Source organism: Xiphias gladius, chromosome 20, assembly GCF_016859285.1.
Source record: "Xiphias gladius isolate SHS-SW01 ecotype Sanya breed wild chromosome 20, ASM1685928v1, whole genome shotgun sequence".
Taxonomy (NCBI): domain Eukaryota; kingdom Metazoa; phylum Chordata; class Actinopteri; order Istiophoriformes; family Xiphiidae; genus Xiphias; species Xiphias gladius.
Window position 1 is genome coordinate 12715756 of NC_053419.1, and position 17884 is coordinate 12733639.

At 39.3% G+C, this 17884-nt stretch overlaps 1 protein-coding gene across 1 annotated transcript; it reads right to left on the reverse strand.

Annotated features, from left to right (window-relative positions):
- Window positions 1–1169: 1169 nt before the first annotated feature.
- Window positions 1170–12139, reverse strand: LOC120806692 (calsenilin-like). The gene is made up of 9 exons (XM_040158068.1): window positions 12134–12139; window positions 11760–11934; window positions 5615–5739; window positions 3310–3379; window positions 2992–3062; window positions 2768–2875; window positions 2553–2657; window positions 1879–1941; window positions 1170–1750 (listed from the first exon to the last, which is right to left on the reverse strand). The coding sequence occupies exons 1-9, from the start codon at window positions 12137–12139 to the stop codon at window positions 1703–1705; spliced, it is 771 nt and encodes a 256-aa protein (XP_040014002.1). The 3' UTR covers window positions 1170–1702.
- Window positions 12140–17884: the final 5745 nt, after the last annotated feature.

A 17884-nucleotide genomic window follows, 5' to 3' on the forward strand; every position in this document is an offset into this window, starting at 1 on the left:
TTTTCTTGACCCGAGAATGCACTTGCATTCATGTGTGATTATAAGTTTGTGTTTAAATGGAACTACCAACCAGTTCTCACCCAAAGACTGTTACATTCAGTTTCTCAACATCTGACATAGTAAAAGTTCTTACAGGAACTTTTAGTAGCCAAAGTGCAATTTGGCTACTGAAGAAGCCGAATTGCACCCTTGCTTCCCAATAAAAAGTGATGTAATGATTTGATGTAATATAATTAAAGGATATGAAATCCTGAACTAAAACTTGTTTAACAAAACTAAAAATTCAGTTTTTTAACCTTGGTATTTACTGCTAATATACTAATAGACAATACGAGGTAATGTGTTTGTGATAATTATTATACTGACTGTTGAGTCTTATTAAAAAAATGAGCCATCGGTGTTATTAAAAACAACACTGATGCTTCATTTTGTTCTTTTTGCTGTGTTACTCTGTGCATCAAGATGTTCAAGTTGTTTGGTGCCGAGGAACGAGCGCACATTTATCAATCAGAACATGCTTTTGTGAACAAGTTAAAGATTCATCATGCAGAACACAGAAAAATAACTGAGCACTTAGTACAGAGAATGAAATGAATGACGCAGCTGCTAGAAACAGAGGGCTCTAAGAATCTGAACTTTTTTGTGTGAAATATCAAGACTGTGATGGAAAGATATAAAAAAAAAAGCCCAGAGGATGCAGAACAAGAGAGAGGATTATTCAGATATAGGAGTCTGGTCAAAATGACTATAACCAGAAAAAATTCCTTCAGGCCACATTAAAGAACCGGTAATAGAGTTAGAGGATCCTCTTGAGGGCATACTTCAGCCAACTGTAGTTTTGTTCAGTTTAACTCATACAATAGCTTAACACTATACAGCCTGTTAGATAGAACTTTGTTTTATTGCGTTTTTGCAGCTTTACAGGTCCAAATACAATGCATCACATCTGATGCAACCATTTGCTAGATAGTGAAATTTATATAGGATAAATAATATTTCTACATTTATTCTCTATTTCAATTTGAAAGTGGGCACAAGCACAAGATACAAACAAGTTCAAATATGCACATGTGGAAAGGATTTAGCACATTTAGGGCATCTGTAGGCACACCTCAGACTTACTATTGGTCTCTATGAGCAACGTAAGACATAAAAAAAGAAACAGTTGGTGAAGATAGACATTTATTTCAGTGGGTATTGGGTCAACATGGCAATGCCTGGGTATCACGTTTGCACAAAAATCTGAAGAATTTAGAAACATAAATATTTTCTTTACAGTATAGTACAGTAACAAAGTATTATCCCACTTATGCCCAAGTTTCAAAGTGGTCAACAAAAACCCCCTTTTTTGTGTTCAATGTGGTTGGGATCACATGCTTTGATTTGAACACTCATGCTCATGAACACTCATGCTCATTTGGCAATGATGAAGTTTTTTTTTCACATTTGCTTCAAGTGCAAGAAGGAAATTAAAACTGTCATGCAAAGAAACATTTCTTCAAGTGATCTGGTGAATTCTCCACACGTCTCTGCATAGAACAGTTTGATTGAAAAAATAATAATGTTCGGCCGTATGTATTAAAATGTGTCAAATCGGTTGCATGAGTTCTTCCTTTTCAGGATGGATGGCATTATGTCAGGCCCATAAGCTTGTAACTGGAAGCACTCTGCAGCATTACTGATCCACGTCCGTCTAAGGAAACTAGATGACGTTTTCAAAGAGCTGCATGGAAGCCATTATATTTTCATCCTGTTGAGAAAATAAAACAGATGCAAGAGATGCATGTACTGTTGTGCAAAAAGCCGCACAAAGTCAGTCAATCACGACGGTTTGAAACTTCAGTTTTACCACATCAGTCAGATTTATGATTGGTTTACCTTTTGGCAGGTTTCTATGAATTCATCTATAGTCACCACTCCATCTCTGTTACGGTCCATTTTCTGAAATGACATGTACAGGAGAGAGACTTTTCATATTTAGTCAAGTAGGAAATTAAGAGAGTAAAATACTTTATGTACTGGTCAAGCTGATGTAAACACCTTCCTAAAAACATGAACTCGACAGGATATTCATCTAAGGTTCAAAAGTGTGTCATGAAATCACAGTGATAAACTGTTGGTTTAGAAGAGGTTTGGCCCTCAAATTTTTTGATATGAAAATCCAGAGATAGCCCACGCCAAAAACTGGACGGGACCAATCAAAAGTTGAGTTGGAGTTTTAGGTTTTAGGTTGTTTTTTTTTCAGAAATCTCAAAGATAACGTCTAGTTTGTGAAAGTAAATTTTCGATAGTCTGTGAAATTGGAAAAAAAAAAAAACTCTGTAGTGAAGGTGTTTCAGGAGATTCAGCTGGACTGGAAGAATGTGTGAACATAAGGTTTTTAATTGTGTGTTGAAAATTTTAGAGATAACTGACCTTTGTCCACTGCTTGTGATTCAGTATTATAAAAAAACAACTTTCAGTGTGTAATTAGGTACAGTTCCACAGGTTGTGGTGTTGGATCAGTGCAGAATCTGGATGAATCTGGTTTAGTAGATTCATAGATAACACACCTGGAAGAATTTCTCCACATGCTCAAAGGGGGAGTCATCTCGTACACTGGGTAAGGTATACCTGCCCATCATGTCATAAATGGACGTCATTATTGCCAACATTTCCTGCAGGGAAAAACAAAAAAACAAAAAACCCAGAACAAACGAACAAATTAAAAAAAAAAACTGCAACAGATTTTGATATGATATTTTTCTCATGAGAATGCTGACTGTACCTCTTTAGTAATGTAGCCATCCTTGTTGATATCGTATAGATTAAACGCCCATCGGAGTTTCTCTGTAACTGAGCCTCTAAGCAACACAGACAATCCTAACACAAAGTCCTGTAAAACAAAGATCATTGCAGCCGACTTAAAACAAAAACTATATCCATGTCACCCTTGATTACTGACCACAGGAAATGAGACATCAACAGACATGAAGACCTCGGTTAACTCACCTCAAACCGGATGGAGCCATTTCTGTCCATGTCAAATGCGTTGAACAAGAAATGTGCATATGTGGTCGCATCTGAGAACAAATAATGGGTTGAAAATTAACATCAAATGTTGCTGGATAATTTTAATATCCTTGTACAAGCTAATCCTTTATTTCAGCCGTGACTAACTTTGCTTTGTTTCATGATTTTGAGCTTTGAATAGTAAGACTGCTATTAAATGTGGCAGATTTACAAAACAAGTGGGAGCTGGCAAATATAAAGTGCATGAATTGAACCTCTAGGGATATCAGGTCACTCTTCTCAAGTAACATACTGTACCTCCTTGAGGGAAGAACTGTGAGTAAATGGTCTTGAATGTTTCTTCATCCACTAGTCCACTGGGACATTCCTATTGAAAGGTTAAAAAAGAAATTAGGCATTTTCATTTGTGTGTATAAACTTTGTCAAAGTATTGACTTTTATCTTTTCTGTATTTTTAATTATGTGAAATTTAGAAAACATTGTGAAAATTTAAAATTGAAATAAATCCAAGCCTGAACTGACTGAATTCATCAATTAAGTTTTCTGCAGCTGCTCCTCTGTCAGGCAGTATGCGTAGGAACAGCACAATGCCATCATCTTGAAACGTCTGAGATTACACATATATACACACGTGTACGGTCTGTAAAGCTCAACAAAGTGTTTCTTCATGGCTGTGCAGAGGCTCGTTTTCCCCCTTGGTTACAAAAACTATTCTTCAGCACTGCATCTGATTAACCCACTCTCTGCTCCTGTATCATTTTAAAGGTACTTATATTTTAAATTGGTGTCATGCTGTGCGGCCACAATCACTGACTGCAGTGCAAGGATATGGTCACTATAGGGTGAAAAGAGCAGGATATAAAATAGCCATAGCGAATTTAGAAATATTTGTCTGAGGCCTTTTGAGTTTTTCATTAATCCCCATAATGCGGTTACCCAGAAGTAGTACAGCAATGAATAGCCTAATGGCACATGTGTATAAGCTGCTGTCAGAATGTCTTACATCATATTTAGTTTTCAGTCAAGGGAAAATGTGAGTGATGCAAAGAGAGGGAAAGAGTTCAGCGTCAGTACAACAGGAGCACAGAAAAAAGCGAGCTAAAGAAGCTGCTCTGAAAACTACAATCTCTTAAAATGGCATGTTTTTCAACCCGCTGCTCAAAATGGTGAGTCACATGCAAAACATTTTCATCCCCCATGCTTTAAGTGAGACTATGTGTTTCGTTGTAAATATAACCTACCCCCCTGCTCATGCATGTGTTGGCAGAAGACAAAATATATAAACAATACGTCAAACTCTGGCTCAAGAGTGTCACTAAAGGTCAAAAGCTCTGCAATGTACCTTTAGTCTATGTGCAACTTTTAACCTCTATAATGTGAAATGATGCAATGAAAGATGTTGATAAAAATGTAACAACTGTTTGGCCAACATGCACCATATGACCAAAATTATGTGGACACAGCATCTACATTTGTGTTTTCATGGTTTTGATTAGACTGCTTGGTTCCAGTTAAAGTAAATCTTAAGGCTACAGCATGAAATTATATTTTAAACAATGATTCCCAATCTTGGTGTCGAGACCACCCCATGGAGTCGCAGCAGAAATCTGCTGTGGTCACAATTAGACTTTCTTCTGATCTTTCCTTTTTTTCCCATACGAACTATTGCATAGTTATACCTCTTCAAACATCTAAACCATATTCAAATGAAACAGCCTCAGAAAGACTTGACCATTTGTTGAACTGGTCACAAACCATAAACAAATGCAACCTGTGACGAAGGGTTGCAGGTAGTTATAGCTTTGTTTTAAGCTGTCACAAGCCAAAAAGGCTGAGAACCACTGTTCCAACTCTATGGCAACAGTTTTGGGGAAGGCCATAAAGCAATGTTTTTTTTCATGTCATGGCTCAGGAAATACCCGAACAACACAGAGACCCTGTATAAAAGTTCAAACGGTTCACCTTAATACCAAAGGTAATGCAAGCAAAGCAGGTGAGGGGAAACTGGTGAGGGGCGAAGTCAGCTGGCAGGCAGAAACACCAGGAGCAAACGCTGGAAAGCAACAGCAGTGACAATCTGGTGGATGGCAAGTGGAAGTGGAGCAGGACATATACTAGAGAGCTAATGAGGGAATGGGGAACAGGTGACCGGGAAAAGGAGGAAGGGCTGGGGTTACAAAAGAGTTTAAAGAAGTGATTTGCCCAGTGCCCTGACCTTCACCGGATCAAATATGTTTGGGATGAACTGCAATGCCAACAGTGAGCCGGACCTTATCTCCCAACATCAGCACCTGACCTCACTAATGCTCTTGTGGCTGAATGAGAGAAGATCTCTGCGGCCAGGTCCCAAAATCATGTGGAAAGCCTTCACAGAGGAGTGGAGGCTGATATAGCAGCAGATTAATGCCCATGGTTTTGACATATATGGGTGTCCACATACTTTTTTGGGGTGTTCATAAACTTTTGGCCATGAAGTGTATATTTAGTTGAAGGAATGTAAATTGTTACAAGAAGCTGACTTAATTCTTTTTCTTATTTCATAATTAATCAGGGCCTCTATGGCCCATTGCTTTAGTTAAAATTTCCCTGACTGTTTTCATACATTTTTGAAGCCTCTGTAAAGCGACTGTAGCTCCTTCCTGGTGAACTGGGTCTGGGCTTGGAGCTGTTCGAGTCCCTCAGGTTGGTGGCGCACCATGGAGAGTTCAAGGTCACTGTCGCTGCTGTCTGTCAGAGGAAAACAGAGAAATCGGGGGAGGTGGGATACAGGTGGGAGGAAGAAAAGAGGGAGGAAATAGAGGTAAGACAATAAAGAAATAAAAAAAAGAAAAGAAGGGCGGGGAAGAGCCGAGTATTGGAAAATCAAATAGATGGGAGGAAAAAAATTAAAATTACTCCACATAACTCAAAATGCTCACCATCTTTACAAAAACAAAATATGAATTTGAAAACAAAAATTGAGAGGTTTAAGAAGGAAAGGTGAGACAAGGAAATGGGTAGGAGATACAGGGGGTAAGAAGAATGTACAGCATTGGATAAAAATCATGAATGAAGATGAGACGGAAGGAAAGGTGTAGAGATTTTTTGTAGCTTGAAGAAATGTTGCGAAGAAATTATGGTGGAAATGAGCAGATATACATGCTCATTCTTTTTTAGCTATTGTGGACATTTCTAAAGTCACTATTGTATAAACAAAGCATACATTTTACGAAAATGCCATTTAATAAAATGGCAGAAAGTAAATACAGGGAGCAAAAGAGGGAGTGACTTTAGACACAGCGTTTGACTTGCAATAAAAGCAGACGTCACTAACTGCCAGTGAGCCAGTATGCACAACATCCCCGCTAAATGTAATGCATTCATAATAAGTGTTATTTGTAACACTTGTGTCTGACAAGTCTAGCTGTCCACTATTTAAAAAAAGATTTATTATATCAGCCAAATGGACAAAACTTACAGGTTCCGTTTGAATTAAAAAAAAAAAAAAAATTAGGGGAAAGAAATTTACAAAAAGGGGTGGGATAAAATCAAACTACCCCTGGAGGTACTCACCATCTTTACAAGAACAACATGCAAATAAAAAGTTGAAAAAGACAAGGGAGGGATTGAGGAGAGGCGATGAAGAACACAGAGGGGAAGAAGAAAGTCGCAGGACTGTTGAAATATTTGGCTTGATACCTACAGGTTACCAAAATTTACCAACACGGTGAAGACACTATTAAAGGATAGATTCACATTGTATCAAGTCGGTCTTCTAACAACACTTACATGTACACTGAAAAATATTTTGGTCACTGTAACAGTTCCTCCTGTCCATACAGGCCATGAAGAGATCCCCTCGTAACACAATTCTAATGTAAGCGATGGGGTACATGTGAAGAAATGTGAACCTATCCTTTAATATTTTACAGCCTGTTTGCGAAACTTCAATTACTGATAAGTTTAGCATTGCTATTACAATCAACAAAATCAAAGTTGTTTACAAGTTTAGCAATATTATTGTCCTAATGCTACACAGAACACCAAATACAAAAGCTTTAAAATAGAAAGATCCCATTTTAAATTTCTCCAAACTTGCTCTTAATGTCTTACCTTCCATTGACAAGGGCTCCCAAATCCCAAACTGTTTGAGCACGACAATAAACAATCCAATGACAACAACAACGGCAATTATTTCCATGCCATCTAGTCCCATTGTTGCCTTGCATTAGATATAACCTACGCGAAAGCTGCTTGAAAAAACTTAATTTTAACAGATTCCTTTCTGATGTGTTTCTAAACAGATAATTTCATAGAGCAGCTTGCATCCACAAACATCACCCGCTGCCAATCATCTCCTTCCTTAAGCCGCCTCCTTTTTTATCACTGTTTTTGTACAGGCATCAGCAATTATAATCACTTAAATGAAACCCCTGACTTCAACCACTGACCAGTCAGGGGAAAAAAAGGCTATTAGAGAGACTGAAGAGCATCGTCCTCTAAGTAAATAGGCCCAAAATACATTATATGCTCTTGCAAAGACATATCAAATTCATAGAGTCTTAATCCCCCAAAATGATCAGAAACTATCTCCAATCGCAAAGGATCCACATCTTTTACAGCTCAGCTGCATTTTATGCCCTGGCCAGTTCATTTTAAGATCTCTCCCACAACTCCATCAAGTCAGGGCTCCACCCCCACTCAGTCCATCTCCTTTCACTCTGTCCTTTAGCTGTGCGTGTGTGTGTGTGTGTATATATGTGTGCATTTGAGGTTGGCGATGGGCTGGTGGGAGGTGGAGGGGCGATGGTTGTTACTGAAGGAATTTCTTCCCTAATAGTCTCTGACTGACAGTCTACGCCGCCTTTATTTGCTCAGTCATTTCAACGATGCAAAGTTGTAAAACCAAGCATTGATCCACATCCGCTGATGGCTGGGATATGAACAGCACTTAGAGTGAAGGAGTCTGCCCTGCCCTTTGTGGCGCTGCTTGTGTCTACTGGGTCGTTCGTACACAGGCTCAGTAACTCCGACCGATTCACTCAGAGCTGAAAAACAATGTGACCGTTGTGACTGTAAAAGCAGTGCTTTGTTTATGACATTGTAGCTAAGAACAGTGAAGTTGAAGTGAATGATGTCTGTGCTGCAAAGCTGCGCTGCAAACCTCAGAGGTCAATTTTTAGCTTCTTTAGAACGTACATGAGCATTGGCTGTCTAAAAAAAACCTTTTCACCAGTCTTTGGGTCGTTAAGACATGAGTGATTCTTTATATGGTTTTGCTGTGCTGGAAGACAATGCGATTAAAGAACAATATGAATATAGTTCAAAACTGATGACCATGCATAACATAATGGATTTAGTTTAAGTAGGAAAGAGGGGCGGAGGGCAAATCAATTGTTGAGAGGTAAAATATTGGACCTACAGCAGGCAGAGAAAGCGGGCCAGAGATGCATTTCGATGGCCAGGGAGAGTTTAAGTTAGACTCCAAATGGACTCGTCCTTAATATCTGACTCATACAACTAATGAAATAAATAATGAGCTGGAATAGTGCCACTCCAAAAATACGAAAAAAAAACAAAAAAATCCCAATACTATGGCTGCAAAGCACTGAAATTTGTATGATGACTTTCTACTATAAAATGTTGTAAAAACTATGAGAATCCCGTTCTTGTAGAGCTTTGATGAGGGGTTGTTTGCCAAAATGCACAAAATGGAGGCCATAGCATTAAGATTTGTTGTGTTTTTGGCGTGCTGCTATCCCACTTCATACTCTAAGTTGTTGTCACGTTAGTGTAGAACCCAGTTCAGATGATTTGCACCTGTCCTGAATTTGAGCGACATAATATTCTTTTACAATAATACGCTTAACTTTGCCTTTTAGGAGTCAGCAGACTTTAAACTGTGAGATCAGAGGTGATGGATTATCTAACTTCTAAAATGCTGCTAGTTATCCTTTGCAGGCAACTGTGGATTTTTTGCAATATTTTTGATGTGTGTGCCTTCCGTCCTCCTCACCAGAAAGAAACACACACTCATTACTCGAACATGCAAGATGTATGAGCTCATGTGGGAACTCGCCTACCATAACAAATCGTGCAACATTATACTGTTAAATGCGCCCTAAAAGTGCTGATCTATCCATGGTCTTCTGTTAAATACAGAACAGAGTGAGGTGGCATGAGCATGCAGAGATGCAGAGAGTGCAGCCATCAGTCTCACCATTAGGCTTTAATGACTGCAGTGGGAGCAACATTACAGCTCGAGCCTGAGCCCATCAATCAAGTCTCTCGCACAAGTTCTCCTCACACACTTAAACACCCTTAACTTTTTTCTCTAGAAGCATTGTACACTCTTTTAGCTCTTTCATTCTTTTCAGGTATCTGAGTTTCGGTACGAAATTACCTTTCTGGAGTGGCCTCTGACATACACCTGCCCTTCACACGCTTTTTGTCCAGGTTTCATTAGGCTTTGTATTAAATGGTCAAACACAGATTCTACTGCAAACACAAATTACTTGAGGAACTATAAACTTAACGGCTAGGACTGCCACTCTGAAGAGCATTTCCACTTCAGTTCATTTCCATTATCTGTACAGTATTCAAACCTTGCCTGATCGCTCCTTAACAGCTGATACGATCTGACAGAAAGCACAAATGTTTTCAATTTTTATAATAATGTGTGACAGATAGCTTCTTCTCTTATTCAGTTAGGAATGTGCAGGAGCCACAATGAGGTTTTATTGTACATTTTGACCTTTGAAATATTTCGAGATTGGCCAATGAATACATTGCTGCAGATGCAAGCACAGAGAGAAATGCTCTTGTTTCCTATTCTAGTACCAAATCGGATAACAACTCAAAGGTAGTAAAAAAGCACATGAACTTTACACAGCTATGTAATATTCTGTAATCACTTGTCCCAGATAATCTTATAGTTCCCTAATTTGTAAGACGACATTAAAATAGACCCTTTTAAACGGAACAGTATGTGTGCCACGTACAACCGTATTGTGACAGTGCACCAGTGAGTTTGCTGGTGTTTAGTGATGAGTAAACTGAGCCCTTTTGACTGTCAACAAACTCTTTCATATATAGAGTAAGAGGTGCAAAAACAAGATAGAGTGACATTTTAAGTGCTACCTCTGTAGTACAACAAGTACATTGGAATTACAGCCAGACAGACATCTAAAATCATTTGTTTTTAGATCTTAGATAAACTATAAGTGCAACATTCTCTGCTGAATACTGCTGTGTGATGGCAAAAATATCTATTATTTGCAACTGTATTATTCTCACTGGACAAACAGTAAAAGTATAAATCAGATTGTGCATTGCATCATAGAACCCAACATCTTTTTCTTCACTAAGCAACAATTCTGTATTATTCAGCAGGATATTTTTTCAAAAGCTGTATGAGAGTGAGTGCAGACCGACGTCTATGGGAGAGAGACGGAGCTGCAGGAGACATTCAGATGCTGTAATGTCTAAAGACCAGCAGATGGCGATAAAGTTGTTATGAAGTGGAGGATATATGTTTCAAACTCAACAACTATTTCCATTTCAGTAGGTAACTAACAGTCTTAGGGATAAAAATTATAGTAAAAGTGAGAAATACTGATTTATTTGAGTTCAGAGAATGCAGTGCTGACAAGATTTGAGCAATTGAGTACTTTGTATCGAATGGAGTCCTACTGCAGATATAACTTTAGGCCTCATAAATAAAAAAAATAAAGACCATTTTCTTGCCAATGTCCAAGTTAGGGACGGGATGCATGGTTGCATTTTAACTGTATAATGCGCCTGTTGTGAAGTGATGGTTTGTACTCATTAGAGCAATTGTACTGTTGCTGTTTTCGTCAATCTCCTGTCCAAGGCACATACATGTTCATCCGTCTATTGGCAGAGAGAGAAGTCAGCAGTAAATGAGCGTGGATGACAACAGCAGGTCATCTCCGGAAACGAGTGATTTTGTCTGCTTATCACTGTATTTTTCACTGAGGCTGATTAAAGCATAAAACAGAAACTGTTTGCACGTTGGGGAATCAAGACAAAGCGTGAATGCACACATCAGACTGTCTGCACTGTCTGCCTACACAGGAGGGCGATGTCAATAATTTAGATAAAGAAAACTGGAGCATGGAGGGGCAGTCAGTGGAAGACACTGTGCTCTTCATCTAAAAAATGTACAGCTTTTCCATTTGTGATTTTTAAACACGGTGAAAGGGAATCCAAATATTTTAATTTTTTAATTTTTTCTTATTAATTATTTTAATTTCAAAGAATGTCAATTGAATAGTTAAGATTGAAACTAGAGTTTGAGATGAAATCCTTTCTTATAATTTCTCAGAGATGAAGTGGTGAGACCTGTGCGGAGAGCGAGTATTAGATGGGGAGGGAGAAATGTGGAGTGGATCAAACTTGATTCAGCGAAGCAGAAGCAGAAGTTAAAGTGAAAGCGGCAGCCATCAATTCAGTGACTTATTAGCTGTTCAAATGAAGTGGCGTTCTGTGAACAGAAAAATATGTGCTGTAAGCACTGAATAGAGAGAAAGAAGGGTGAGAACATGGAATTTTAAATGTAGATCTAAACTGTGGATCGGGCAGATGCTTTAAAATTCAAGTGTTCTGTAGTGCAGGAGATTGAAGACCTGCCTCCCCACTGTATCTCCCACTTCCCCTTCTGTCGCATACAATCATGGAGACATTCAATATACTGTGTTGTTACTTTGGTTGTTAGCCCGGAGGTGGGTCTCTTTATGTGCCTCTACCTGGCCCCTGCTGCGTGGTGCTGGCAATGATCCACTTGACGAGGCAGCACTTCATCAGAGATTTACGTGAGAGCCGCGGTTTCTGCCACTTGGAGCCTTCTGTCTGACCACTCGGGTTTGGATCTTTTCCGTTGGCATCAGGAAGCAGACCTCCGTCCACCACCTTCTCATCTGCCTGAGGAAATACGAAAGAAAAAAAAAAACTGTCCTATGAGAGAGAGAAGAAAAGCTCTTTGTACACAGACCTCTCCCTATGACGCGTCTCCACTGTCAAAAGCCCCCACAAGATGGATCACCTGATCAAACCTCAGGCAGGGAGAAGAAAACAAGCAAACAATACCTGGAAAAGGAGCCACTTCCAGGCTACAAGTCACCTCCATCCTTGTTTTTCCTGCTGACACCCAGATGTGTGTTGTTTGCGTCTTAGAAGTTCCAATTAATTTTGGAGAGAGAGAGGTTTAAGTGGCCATACTTGGATTGGATCACATGACTGCTTGTATGTGAAAGGGGGTCACTTGTAGTGAGGAACCTACAGGGATTTGTCACCCTACCTGACTATGCAGTTCCCCTCAGCTCTACAGAACATTTTAGGGTCTTTCAGCTCATTGTTTTGGTTTTATGGCCACAACTTTCGATCTTGGTTCACCCTCGTCAGCGTCATTTTTTAGCTGTTTTCAGTGGAAAAGCTCAAAAGCCCCACTGTACACTGCCTGCTTAGCACCAAACAGCGGACATACACAGTTAGCAACAAGCTGCTGAACATAGTGGAGCATTTAATAGCTAAAGGGAGAGATGTTTCCCTCAGGGGTTGTTGATGACCAATCTCAGGTTTGAAAGTAGATTGAATATTGGACTCCAAATGAATCCTAATGTGGCTCCTGGCTGTGTAAGTACATTAGCCGTATGAACCTGATAGTATGTCAGTGTTGTATTCACAGCTTGTTTCTTCTGCCCCCAAGTGGCACACAATCAGTGGATGCAGGTTTAATGATTTTATTTACTTCAGCAGAGCGTAAAACCACACAGCCACACCATGTACGCTCTGTGTTGACGTCTGTTTCCCATTTGTATTGTGATTTCTTTTGCAGTTGGATTGGTTCTGGGTTTTGGTTGGGGCTAAGGGCTTGTAAGGGGGACAGGTTTTTCAGGTTATAGTCAGGTGATACACAAACAGAGGGGGAAAAAGACTTCAATACAGAAATGCAAAGAAAATAACATCTAACATCCACTTTGGATCATCTACTAAAAAGAGGGAGCGTTACCCAGAGCCGTAGCTCCTGAACAATTTCATCTAAAATCCCCAAACAGATACACAAAATATCAGATAAGGCAGTGTCTCACACAAAGCCTAATTTAAGCACATTTCCATCTGGTATAACCTGCCATAACTACCTCTTAGGAAGGACAAGTAACATATTGATGTAGATTTTTAATTATAGGATGGACCGACAAACCAGTAGGTTAGGTACTGGCAAGCTAGATCTGCTTTTTTAGCTTTATATTGTGAAACAGCAATACAGCTGGACCAGCAGCAGGAGCTACATTCAGACACACTTAGTCGAAAAGGTTGAACAGATCAGTACCTCAGTAGTCAATACTTTGATACTCAAACACTGCGTGAAAAAAAAGTGTTTATTACAAAACTTATTTATCTTTATGTGGTTGCAGCTCTCTTAAACACCAAATACTGCATTTGTGTCAAGCATATTGTATCACTACAAATAGGAAGGGATCTGTTAATATACAATACTTCTGTAAAAATTATGTCTTTTTTGATGTATTATACAGATGAAGAAATCTTAAAAAGTCTTAAATATGCTCAGTTTCTGGAAAAAGAGATCTAATATTCCTGTAACAGGAGCTCTTCTGAGAATAAGGACACGCAAGCTCTCATAGTTCCAGTAATTTTCACCATCACATACTATCTGTTCATCTCACACTGGACACACATTCAGTGTTTTTTTATGTTCAAATTAATATCGATAATGAAGCTTTACATTTTCAAACATAACCCATCTACTGTAAAATAATCCCATTACACTTGTATCATGACATTTTTTATGAGGGTAACTGTGATGCTTTTTGTGCTTTGTGCGTTTGGTTCTCCTTCCATTCTGAATAGTTTGTTGTCTGAGGCACAATCTCTTACTACTTCATGTTCAGCTTTTCTTATAGGTTTAGATTTTACCTATTCAAGGCTTGCTCCTTCCTTTTATTGTTTGAGTCTTTAGAGCCTGTTTGATTTTTCTTTGGCTTCCCTTGTCCTTTCTTAATGCTCTTGTCTCCTTTCTGTCTTTGTCTCTGCAAAAGTCTTTTACATGCTTTTGATAAAGGGCTGCATGAATAAAACAGCTTTCTTTAACAAGCTGCTGAGAATATAATGTAAAGAGTTCGTAGAGAAAACAGACAGAACTACTATCTGGGGAGCTCCCCTTGGTCCCCTATTCGAATATGAAAGGATGCCAAAGCATACAGAGCGTCAAGAATGTCGCTCAATAATTCACACTCCATAAAACTGCATCAATAAAAGATCACAGTTGGCTGCCATGGTGAGGTGACTGATGACTCCGAGTAAAACAGATTGACACTTGATAGACCATCCAAAAGCCACACAAACAACCAAACACACATACACAGACATGCACACAAACACACTGTATGCATCCATGCCAGACACACGATCTCACTTAAGAACTAAATATTCATGGGTGTGTACTCAAGTGCACAGAGCAGCCTCATTCATATATGCAGGATATATCCCTGGGGAGTGTCTAAAGCCGATTTACATCAGACTTCAGTGATGTCAAGTTTTTATGAGAATTTACATATTTATTTAAAACCTTTGTAATAAAATGTGCTTTTATTATAGAAATATAACAAGCAAATTATAAAATATCAGTCATACTTAATTACCTGTGATCCCATTAGAATTTCTGTGACCCCAAGGTTGAAAAACTCTGGCATAAAGGATCTGAAGAGAGGGTGATTTGGGGGCTCGATGCTGCATTATTTAAACGGAACGACACCATGTGTGCTGAGTAGTGTGATGCTCCCTGCGATCATGAAGTCATCATGCACGCTGTGGGTGACCATCCTCCACTGATCATCACATATGTTCATCACACACGCAAACACGCAGACACACACAGACACACACACACACACACGAGACGGCTCATGACTATTTCAATGAAAAGACAAAAATCAGTTGTTATCCTGCTTGGATCTCGCCAAGTCTGCATTCTGGCTTTCAGTCTGGTTTCCGGCACAACTCTTTAACACCTGTGTTGCTCCTAACCGTCCTTACAATCTGCTTTTATTTCTGTTTGCCATATGGTCAAGATGTTTTGTCCTCAAGTTACCAGTCAAACCTCATCAAATGACAAAAAAGCAAATGAGCGCATTGATCTCTGTGTTGAGGTCAGCATGCATGTGCCCAAATCATAATTCCCTTTAAAGCTTGAAATCAAGAGATTGAGAAACAAATAAAATTTCATGCATTTTTACAGATGAAACTACCCAACAGGATACAAAGTAGGGAAAATTAGACCCACATCAACCAGCCAGCACATTAAATATTATAATGCATCAATAATAACAATATCCCAATAATGTAATGTTACATTTCAAAAGGGGCTTATTCTGCATGTTTAGGATTTTTTTATTCTTGTGATAATTTAGGTATATTTTAAAACACCAGTAGTTTTACTTTACTTGAACGTGCGATTTTAATTGCAGGACTTTGACTTGAGTATTTTCTTGCATCGGGATATTAACTTAAAGATCTGATTACTTCTTCCACCGCTGAAAATCGCGATAAATGCCTTTAAAATGTAAAATGTATGAGCTTTTTCTCTGTAATGCTCAGCTGATTTTGAGGACTTTCCGCTGCTGATGATTTGAAAAGTACTTTTAAGTACTGGAAGATCGCCACGGAGTAACACAGGTATGCAATACACCATACAACTACCATGACCAAGTAAGTGGAATCTATTCCAGCAGTGAGTCAATTTAAGCCTGAAGTAATACAGGTTTACTGCACCTGCATTGCGTCCGGCTTTGTGTCGCTGTTTTGGAGAGAATTCGCTGCAATCCTCCTCCGCTCGCGCTCCTCGAACGACCCTCGGTGGGCTGCAGCTGCATGTAGAGAGAGAGAGAGAGAGAGAGAGAGAGAGAGAGAGAGACGGGAGGGGGGGTTCAGTCAGAAGGATTCAGTCAGAAAGGGGAGTCGTGATGCCCAGCAGATCCGGTAAAGAGCATCGGTGAAGAGGGGGCACACGCTTTATAGAGCGACAGGAGGAGCGAGGTGTGGACGGGGTGTTTGCATCGTGACAAAAATGTTATTAGAAGTGCCAGACATATTATAACGCGCAGTCATGATGCTTGGTTCCAAACTCAGACTCTCTGAGGAAATTAAACAGGATTACTGTGCTTCATACACACATACTAGTGCACCTGCTGTTTTATGTCTCTGTGTGCTTGTCTTTCAGTATGATCCTGCTCAGATATAATAATAATAATAATAATAACAACAGTATTGTATTATGTTTACTCATACACAATTTGCAGGATCAAAATGACAGCAACTGTTTTTTTTTTTTTTTTTTAACAGACTCTTATTTATCTTTAATTTTTAGAGCCAAATTAGTTATTTCCAATCCCAATATTAGAATATTCATTGTCCCCTGGTCCCCCTAAATAATAAGGGTGATTTTAGGGCGGTTGGGTGGTTCAACTGCTCTTGCCACATATTCTCAAAACCACGGAAAAAAAAGCAAAACTTCCCATCAAGATATAAACAGGCAGTTGCAGTGTACATGACACCACAGACAAAATGGCATCATGCTGCAAAGTTCCTTTAATTTGACTTTGACTTTTGAAATTACAACCCACCAGGGGCACACTTTGTACAGCGCACCTGTTTCTATCCATGGTTTCACATTGACTTGAAAGGTAAATGAATACGAGTGCAGGAAGCTGCACAAAATATGCCCTTACATTGCCTCTGCATCTGTTAAAGCGCCTCTTCTCAAATTCTATCAAAGTCATGCGGAGGAGAGGGGCTTTTCATTGTCAGGAGGAATCTGGCAAAAACAGAAATAAAGACCAACATGGAGGAAGAGAAAGAGAGAAAGAGCGGTTGGATGGTGCATAGAAAGAATTAAATATGTTTTTCACTTTTTTGGGCTCACTCTATTTTCTCCTTTTTATTTTTTCTTGTTAAGGAATCGACACCGGTCTGAGCCTGCTTAGGCATTAGCAGTGAAACGTGCATGTTAGTCTGTGCATGCGTTTGTAAAAGAGATGCCAGAAATTATTTGTGGTTGTTGCTCCCACAAGTCACGAGGAGATTTGCATGAAGGAAAATGCTCTTCACTTTCTCCCAGATTTATTTGTGACGACAGGAAATGCTGTCATCAGTGCTTACGAAGGATTAATGTGATGTTTGGGGAAACACATTCTAGCTCAGATAGCATAGGCATTTAAAAAAAAAGGTGTAAAGAAAGTCTGATACGAACTGGCAGGAAGTGAACACAGTGACTGACACATAAAAGCTCTCAAGTGCAAATGAATGTGTCAATGAAAATTACACTGTGAACACTTGTTTTGCTTCTGTTTATATGACTTCTGTTTTGTTACACAAGCTCAAAGTTATTTGCTGGTGACACAAGAATGTTCTGCATTATTCTAAAATTGAAACAGCGTAGGTGCATTTCTCCAGGTCCCCAAAACTCTAAAACATTTGACCAATTTTCTTCAAACAAAACTAAGTCTACAGCTGCTGTACTTGGTGGTCCTGGTGATGCTGGATGAAAAGTCAGGGATCACCAAAGTCCTTTGGTTTCATCCTCAGGGGACCATGAATATCTCTACAAAACTTCATGGTAATCCATCCAGTGGGTGTCAAAGATATTTCAGTCTGAACACAAAGGGGTGGACCTACCAACAGTGCCATACCTACAGCCGTGCCATAAGCATAGGACACAACTGGAGAAATTCAATATTTTCATACCGTCTGTCCTTGTGCCTCTTATCTTCCTACAGGTCTGTCTCACTCCTGCAGAGCCTGAAGTTATTTTTAGCCTCACAAGTTCCAGAGAGCCTCCAATTTCCCTTGCGCTTCA